The sequence below is a fragment of the Macrobrachium rosenbergii genome, chromosome 48 (genome assembly GCF_040412425.1).
Source record: "Macrobrachium rosenbergii isolate ZJJX-2024 chromosome 48, ASM4041242v1, whole genome shotgun sequence".
NCBI classification, from domain to species: domain Eukaryota; kingdom Metazoa; phylum Arthropoda; class Malacostraca; order Decapoda; family Palaemonidae; genus Macrobrachium; species Macrobrachium rosenbergii.
This window is the reverse complement of record NC_089788.1, coordinates 793,002-803,001: the sequence shown is the minus strand read 5'-3', so window position 1 is coordinate 803,001 and position 10,000 is coordinate 793,002. Positions and strand designations below refer to the sequence as shown.

The window sequence follows — 10,000 nt, the reverse complement described above, 5'->3', positions numbered from 1 at the left end:
AATATGTATGTATATACAACACAATCCAAAAATACTATTACGTAAGACAGCTGAATAAGGAGTGGTATGAGAACTAATGCAGAGACCTTCCAGTACCGCCTTCTACTACAGTGAGCCCGTCAAGGCACACTGTAGGCGGTGCTACTCACTCCGGAACGCGAAGTACGAAATCGAACGAAAAGCAAATAGCACTAATATAAGTATCCATATATTTAATATTTTTTGTGATTCTGCTGAAATTAATATAATTTATGAAAAATAAATCTTAACTGGAAGACGAAATAAAAATAAATATGGCTTCGAAAGAAAATAAATAAAATATCCTCAAATCAACAAAGAAAGTCAATTTGTGAAGAAATAAATAAAAAAATTATTCAATCAACAAAAGGTCAATTTATGTGAATAATATAAAAAATAATAATAATAATATATATATATATATATATATATATATATATATATATATATATATATATATATATATATATATATATATAAAGATATAAAAATAGATAAAACAATTTTTGATTGAGACAAAAATAAAATCTACTAGAATTTCACGAAAGTAAATAATAAAATAAACAAACAAAAACTAAGTAAATAAAACCAGTCAGTAAATAAAAAAAGAAAAACAAATAAAAGCCAAGTCATGGCTTGGCGGGACGAAAATATTCAAGAGAATTTCCAAAGAAAGAACAAATACATTACAAAAAAAAAAAAAGTTTTTGTCAACAAACCATGACAGCAAACGAATTCGGCGATCGGTTGTCGTTTGGTGAGGGTTAAGGGGAGGGAGGGAGGAGGGGAGGGGAGGGAGGGGGGGGAGGAGGAAGATGGGGAGGGGGGGGATGGAGATGGAAAGGGGAGGAGGAAGATGGGAAGGGGAGGAGAGGGGAGGGGAGGAAGATGAGAGGGGAGGGAGATGGGAATGGGAGGGGAGGAGATGGGAATGGGAGGGGATGGGAGGGGGGAGGGGGGGGGGAGGAAGATAGGATGGGAAGGGAGGGGAGGAAGATAGGAAAGGAAGGGAAAGGGAGGGAGTGGAGGGGAGGGAGATGGGAATGGGAGGGGAGGAAGATGGGAAGGGGGAGGGGAGGGAGGAAGATAGGAAGGGAAGGGGAGGGGAGGAAGATGGGAGGGAGAAGAAGATGGGAAGGGGGGGAGGAGGAGGAGGAAAAATAGGAATGGGCAGGGAGGAGAAAGGGAGGAGGGGGAAATAAAAAGATAGGGAGGAGGAGGAGGAGGAGGGAGTTGGGAATGGGAGGAAGAGGAAGATAGGAAGGGAGGGGGGTGGGAGGAGGCAATCCAAAACGCCCCCTGGGATAATAATAATAATAATAATAATAATAATAATAATAATAATAATAATAAAAAATGATCCAGGGACATACCAGCACTCGTGAAGACCTGGTCCCCAGGGAGCCGCTCCGATGTGACCGAGTTATTGAAGACCCAGGAGTACCTGACGTCCGAGGGAGACGCCTTCACCTCGCAGCTCACGTTAATGTATTGACCCAGCCCCGTGGCGTAGACCTTCGTGGGGCCTCCTCCTCCTCCTCCTGGTGATGACGACGACGACGAAGAAGAAGAAAATTCTCCGGTACCACCTCCTCCTCCTCCCCCTACCTCGTCTCTGCACACGGGGGCGTCTGGAAGGAAGAAGAAGAATAGTAGGTGAGAAAAGAATGGATAAATATTGAAAACGGAAGAATAAATAAGAAAAATATAGGTTGAAGTGCCCTTTGGTTATGTGGGGCGCCTGTGGTAGAAGAAGCTTCTTCAGGAGGAGGACGTCCTTGGAAGAACCTTCTGCAGGAGAAAAAAAGCAAAAACTAGGAAAATATAGGTTGACGTGCTCTTGGTTATGTGGACTCCTGTGGGAGGAGAAGCTTCTTCAGGAGGAGGACGTCCTTGGGAGAACCTTCTGCAGGAGAAAAAATAAAAACTAGGAAAATAGAGGTTGACGTGGCCTTGGTTATGTGGGGCGCCTGTGGTAGGAGAAGCTTCTTCAGGAGGAGGACGTCCTTGGGAGAACCTTCTGCAGGAGAAAAAATAAAAACTAGGAAAATAGAGGTTGACGTGGCCTTGGTTATGTGGGGCGCCTGTGGTAGGAGAAGCTTCTTCAGGGGGAGGGCGCCTGTGGTAGAAGAATCCTCTGCAGGAGGAGATATTGAGTAACGTTATCACTTCGGCGGGAGTGAAATGGCCTTTTGAAACGGTGCAGAGTGAAATGGCTGGAAAAGGTTCCCCAAGGCATTGTTTCCGGATGGGCCTTTGGGATGGCTGTCTCGTCTGCATTTTCCAGTTCTCTCTCTCTCTCTCTCTCTCTCTCTCTCTCTCTCTCTCTCTCTCTCTCTCTATATATATATATATATATATATATATATATATATATATATATATATATATATATCCACATAGTTTCCCATACTGAAAAACAGGTAATTACTTGCTCATGTAATTAAGCAATTAGTTAAGTATATATGCAGTAAAGCAATTCAGTCCTTGACAAGTAAAAACACAAGGATTTTAATTAAAATCTTGTCTCATAAACAAATTGAAATGACTGACATAAAAGTATTTTATTAGATTACGGAAGATGGTGTGTTACCCATTTACTTTACACCACAAGAATACAAACTATTTCAAACACCTGACTTTGAGAAGTTTCTTAGCTCATAAAGAGGTTAACATAAGGTTGACCTTAAACATTTCATGTATGTACACACACACACACACACACAGAAATAACAGAGGAGATGAATGGTTGATAATGACTAAAGAGATAGTTAAGGGAAAGTAAAATCACGAGGCAAGAGTGGTTCATAAGAATTCCAGCAGAAGTTTGAAGGACTATTAAAAACTATTTTGTTTGGGGTTGAAAATTATTAAAAACTATTTTGTTTGGGGTTCAAAATGATTAAAAACTATTTTGTTTGGGGTTGAAAATGATTAAAAACTACTTTGTTTAGGGTTGAAAATGATTAAAAACTATATTTTGTTTGGGGTTGAAAATTATATAAGCAAGTCTTGAAGGGATGTCAGCAAAAATGTAGCCTCTAGGGGTCCACCTGGCTGCAACCCCTTTCATTCCTTTTACAGTACCTCCGTTCATATTCTCTTTCTTTCCATCTTACTTTCCTCAACCCTCTCCTAAGAATTCTGCCCTAAAATGGAGAACTGCCGTATCTGCAAAACTTTCGAAATTGAGATATGCCACCTATTGGGCTCCTGAAACACTAATACACAAGTTACTGCAGTTCCAGAATGATTCTTCAATGCTTTCCACGAGTATTTAGGGGGTCCCATTTGCAACATCTGCAAAATCAGTAGTAAGGCAAGGGAGTATCTACCATATTTCTCAGTTTTGTAGTTTTGCAGATACTGCAGTCTTCCATTTCAGGGCAGAATTGTTTCATAGTGCAACTGCAGAAGGTTTTCCTCCTGTTACACCTTTCAAACCTTCGTTACTCTCAGATTTCCTTTCAGAGCTGAATAACCTCATAATAGTTCTCAGCGCTTGCTCTAAGCCTAAATTTCATATTCCATTCCATTCTATGTGAACGAACGAGAACCGCCCCTTTTGTATAACGAAAAATGTGATGCTGGGAAAGTACAGAGTCGTAATATTACTTAGGCATGCTTAGGGTAAGTGAAAGGTCAAATTGGGAGCATGAAACCGGGTAACTTGACAGGGGGGAAAAGGAACAGCGCTGGTCAGACCATGAACACAGCCGTGTGTATTAAGTGTTGATTATTGTAAAGCTGCTAAGTAATAAATCATTGATTAATTGATTGAATATAGAATTTAGGCCAAAGGCCAAGCACTGGGACCTACGAAGTCAATCAGCGCTGAAATGGAAATTGACAGTGAAAAGGTTTGAAAGGTGTAACAGGAGGAAAACCTCAAAGCAGTTGCACTATGCATCAATTGTCAAGAGAAGGTTGAGGAAAGTAAGATGGAAGAAAGAGAATATGAAAGGAGGTACAAGTAAAAGGAACGAAAGGGGTTGTACTATGGCACGCTGCAAAGAACCATATCAAGTAATGCCTACAGTGCACCGCAGAGGTGCACTGAAGGCACTAACCCCATCCCCCCAGGGAGATTAATTCGTTGTTAACAAGGCAGTTCCATAAGAGGCATAATAATATATAGAGAAATTCGAGGTTATATGGTATGTATAATTGTTCAGTGGAGAAGATCAAAGCTTTCCATTTCTTTACGACGAAAAGAAGCTCGAATTCCGCTTTGTAGACACGAAAGGGGCTAAGTCTTGTATATTTAAAAGGGGTCTCTTTACGAGGTTGTTTTATGTCTTTGTGGTAGCTTAATGTAGTGTTGAGGAAAGGCAGGAAATGAACAAAATATAAGTGAGCATATTTGTTTGGATAATATAATATATATATATATATATATATATATATATATATATATATATATATATATATAATATATATACATATATATATATATATATATAAATATATATATATATATATATATATATATATATATATATGTATATATATATAAATATAAGTATATATATATATGTATGTATAAATATATACATAAATATAAGTATATTTATATATATATATATATATATATATATATATATATATATATATATATATATATATATATATATATATACAGTATGTCCCCAATATATATATATATATATATATACAGTATATCAACACATGAACTTTTTCCCGATGTATCACACGATTCAATATCCTACCCTCCTCCCGCATGGCACCAATCCTTATCCCACCCTACTTTAATCCATTTCCCCATTCAATTACGATTGAAAGATTCCAGGAATTCTGGAATGGGGGATTCCGAGTCAGGCCGTGGAATTTTCATAAGTGTCGGCCTCTGGAAAGAAGGGAAGCAAGGATTCTGGTCTGGAAATTGCCTGGGACTACACATATTCTCTCTCTCTCTCTCTCTCTCTCTCTCTCTCTCTCTCTCTCTCTCTCTCTCTCTCTCTCTCTCTCAGCTGGTGCATCCATCGGAGATCCGTGCAAATAATAGATTGCCTAATTTGTTAGAAGTGCAGGCGGAGGAGACTCTCGGCTATAAGGCTTGAGAATAAATCTCAACTATAAGGTCTGAGAATATATATATATATATATATATATATATATATATATATATATATATATATATATATATATATATATATATATATATATATATTATATGATATCTCACATCAGGATCGAACACAGGTCTTTCAATTGAAAGGTGAGACCACTGCCAACCAAGCCACAAAAGTCATAAAAGAATATGGTGTTCATTTGAAAGAAACGACAGAAGGTATTATTATTATTATTATTATTATTATTATTATTATTATTATCATTATTATTATTATTATTATTATTATTATTATTATTCAGGAGATGAACACTATTCAGATGGAACAAGCCCACCACAGGGGCCATTGACTTAAAATTCAAGCTTCCACAGAATATTATGGTGTTCAATTGAAAGAAATGACAGAAGGTAATTGGTAATTATTATTATTATTATTATTATTATTATTATTATTATTATTATTATTATTATTATTATTGGTGTTGTTGCTCATGTTATGAGTTGCTGAAGTCATGTGTATGAAATTATACGAGAGACCTGACTGCTTATCTGACTGGCAAGTGGAGTTAAAAGTAAATTTAACAATCTTAATTTTTCCCTCATATAATTAAAAAAAACATTTAAGTACCTACACCATTAAGTGATGTTAAAACTAAACTTAACACTTAATTTTGCCCGTATATAATTTAAAAAAAATTTAAGTACCTACACCATTAAAAAAGTAAATTTAACAGTTTTAATTTTGCCCTCATATAAGTAGAAAAAAAACACATTTAAGTACCTACACCATTAAGTGAAGTTAAAACTAAATTAACACTTAATATTTCCCTCATATGATAAAAAAACACATTTAAGTACCTACTCCATTAAGTGAAGTTAAAATTATATTTAATAGTCTTAATTTTGAGATCATGTAAGTAGAAATAAACACATTCAAGTATCTGCACCATTAAGTGATATTAAAAGTAAACTTAGCACATATAAGTAAACAAAAAAAAAACGTTAAGTACTAAAATCATTAAGTGAAGTTAAAAGTAAATTTAACAATCTTAATTTTTAGATCATATAAGAAAAAAAAAACATTAAGTACTAAAACCATTAAGTGAACTTAAAAGTAAATTTAACAATATTAATTTTGAGATCATATAATTAAAAAAAAATTTGAGTACTAAAACCATTAAGTGAAGTTAAAAGTAAACTTAACACTTTAATTTTGCGCTAATATAAGTAAAAAAAAAAACACAAATTTAAGTACTAAAGCCTTAAGTGAATTTACCAAAAAAATAAAGAAATAAATTCCTAAATTCTTCTACCACTCTCTCTTCCATTACTTTGAGTCAAGACGAATAATAATCCACTCTTCGTCTGCGTCGTCTTACTATCTTCTAACTTTGTCTTTGCATTTTCTTGACAATAACGCTAGGAGGGAGGAACGAAGGAAGGAAGGAAAAAAGGAAGGAATTAAGAGAGGAAGAAAGGAAGGAAGAAAGGCAAGAATGAAGGAAGGAAGGAAGGAAGGAAGGAAAAAAAGGAAGGCAGAAACGAAGGAAGGAAGGAAGAAAGGAAAAAAGGAAGGAAGGAAGGAAGGAAGGAATTAAGAGAGGAAGAAAAGCAAGAATGAAGGCAGGAAGGAAGGAAGGAAGGAAGGAAGGAAGGAATTAAAAGAGGAAGGAAGGAAGGAATGGGTAAAGGAAGGAATGAGGAAAGGAAGGAAAAAAGGAAGGAATAAGGAAAGGAAGTATAAAAAAGGAAGGAAGGAAGAAAGAATAAGGAAAGGAAGGAAGGAAGAAAGGAAGGAAGGAATGAGCCAAGGAATTAAAAGAGGAAGGAAGGAAGGAATGAGTAAAGGAAGGAATGAGGAAAGGAAGGAATAAGGAAAGGAAGTATAAAAAGGAAGGAAGGAAGGAAGAAAGGAAGGAAGGAAGAAAGGAAGGAAGGAAGAAAGGAAGAAACGAAGGACGGAAGGAAGAAAGGAAGGAAGGAAGAAATGAGGCAAGGAATTAAAAGAGGAAGGAATAAGTAAAGGAAGGAAGGAAGGAAAGAGGAAAGGAAGGAAAAAGGAAGGAAGGATGAAAGGAAGGAATGAGGAAAGGAGGGAAGGAAGAAAGAATGAAAGAAAGGCATGAAGACAGAAAAAGAAAAAAGAAAGAAAGGATGAAAAAAAGAAAGGAAGGAAGAAAGAAAGAAAGGAATGAAGGAACGAAGGAAGAAAGAAAAGAAGGAAAGGAAGGAATGAAGGAAGAAGCCCCCCCTCTCCCCTCCCCCTACCCCCCCCTGAAAAAGAGAAGTATGAGAGACTTCGCCTGAGACGTGAGAATTTATTTGGTACATTCACCTTTAGTATGTTCATATTAAGGGAGAGCCCCCGGGAGCTATTACCCAAGGTGCACCCTGGGAGGAAGGCCTTTTAAGAAGGAGAGAGATAGATAGACCGAGAGAGAGAGAGAGAGAGAGAGAGAGAGAGAGAGAGAGAGAGAGAGAGAGAGAGAGAGAAGGGGGACTTGGTGTGTTATTTATGCCAAAATTTAGTTTTGGTGTACGTCATTTGGTCAAAAGGTTTCTACACATCCGTACGTGGATGACAAGGATATACACATGCGCATTGTGCACACACACACACATATTATATATATATATATATATAGAGAGAGAGAGAGAGAGAGAGAGAGAGAGAGAGAGAGAGAGAGAGAGAGAGCTAGCTCAAACTTATTTTTCTGGGGCCAAACTTTAATCAAACTATTTGAACGAATAAGTTTTGGGCGGATAACTTCCCAAAGATTCTTCGCACATTTATAATTCGAAAATATTTAATATAGTTTTTTTTTTATCCCGCGATTCTGTCATTTCGAGTTGAGAATCTTTTAAAATTCTCCGAGCTAATATTCTTTGATATTCAATTACTATTTATGTCGTTTTATGAATCAGAATCCAAACTCTGGCATACATAATATATATACAGTATATATATATGTATATATACATATATATATATACATATGTATATATACATATATATATATATTATATATATATATATATATATATATATGTATATATATATATATATATATAAATATGTATATATATATATGTATATATATACACATATATATATATACACATGCATACATACATACAAACATTTACACACCCACATACATACATATATATAAATATATATACATATATGTGTATGTATGTATATATATAAATATACATACTTAAACGTATATATATATATATATATATATACATATATACATAATACAAACATACCATACATATATATAAACATATACACATACCACACATACACACATACTAATACACACACGCACCCATAAACGCCACGTCACAATTAGTGCCTTTTCAAAAGAAGGAGTGAGTGTCACGCTCCCCCCCCACCCTGCCCCCAACCCCCGCCGCCGTAACAGAAATAAAAAAAAAAAAATAAAAACGCATCGCCCGAGAGCTGCCCGGCGAAAGGACGAGACAGGACACGAGACAGCTACCTAACAGCTTGGAAAGGGGAACTCACGAAGGCGTCAAATTACCTTTGTTTAGTGAGAGAAGAGGCTCTCTGGCTAAACCTCTCAGTGACAGTAGTGGTGGATGCGGGGGAGGAGGAGGAGGAGGAGGAGGAGGAGGAGGAGGAGGAGGAGGAGGAGGATTTCCTTTCCATAGAAGAAAGAGATTTACATATATATATATATATATATATATATATATATATATATATATATATATATATATATATATATATATATATATATATATAAATATATACAAATATACATTATATATATACATATATATACTCGAAAGGAATCTATTAAAAATCGACTTTGATATTTTTCACTCATGGAAAAAAGGTTAGGGAAAAGGCTAGGGAAAAAAGTATAGGAAAAGGTAAAAGAAAAAAGTATAGGGAAAAAAGTAACGGGAAAAAAGGTAACGGGGAAAAAAAGGTAAATGAACAGTCCAAATAGTAATAAACAAATCACGGAAAAAAACTGAAAGTATAGGGAAAAAAGTAACGGGGAAAAAAGGTAAATGAACAGACCAGATGTTAGTACACAAATCACTGAGCAAAACTGGAAAAGTAAACATTGGCATATGCAGGGAATCCGAGCGAGTGCTTGAACTAGATTTCTAGGGGTTCTGAGACATCGAGTGCTTACCAAGCGCTCTAGAGATCTAGAGAGATGAAAGCGACTTTCAAAATCTGTAGGGATCTAGAAATTCACAACAAGGATATACTATGATTTCTAGGAATATATATTTCATTTTGCCATCAAAATACTTATCCTAACTTGACTCAGTTAGTGTCGTCAGTGCACCTCATCCGGTGCACTGTAGGCATTACTTAAGGTTCCTTCCAGCGTGCGTTCCTTAGGCCCCTAGCTGCTGCAACCCCTTTCGTTCCTTTTACTGTACCTCCTTTCATATTCTCTTCCTTCCATCTTATTTCTACCATCTCCTCACAATTGATTCACAGTGAAACTGCTTTGAGGTTTTCCTCCTGTTACACCTTTCAAACCCTTTACTGTCAGTTTCCGTTTCAGCGCTGAATGACCTCACAGGTCCCAGTGCTCGGCCTTTGTCCTAAATTCTATATTCAATTCAGTTCATTACTTGACTCTCTTATTTAATTTTTACTTATTTTATAATTATCTTAAATTCTCTCGGCCCTTTGCCATTCAGTAAGAAATATGTGGGATTTCGATCATTTTTTTCAGCGGCAAATTTAAAATTTCTGTTACTAAGTATTTTTTCTTTCAAGAGGATTCGAATGAATTTACACCATGCAAGAATTGAATGGAATATAAAATTTAGGCCACAGGCCAAGAGCTGGGACTTATGAGGTCGTTCAGACATGATAGGGAAACT

General features: G+C 36.0%; 1 protein-coding gene across 1 annotated transcript in view; it reads right to left on the bottom strand.

The window, feature by feature from the left end:
• Positions 1-10,000, bottom strand: part of LOC136831164 (nephrin-like) — a 337,951-nt gene that overhangs the window by 73,807 nt on the left and 254,144 nt on the right. The window contains exon 10 of the mRNA XM_067091120.1: positions 1,392-1,649. Within this exon, the coding sequence (XP_066947221.1) occupies positions 1,392-1,649 (258 nt within the window). The remainder of the gene's footprint in view (positions 1-1,391; positions 1,650-10,000) is intronic.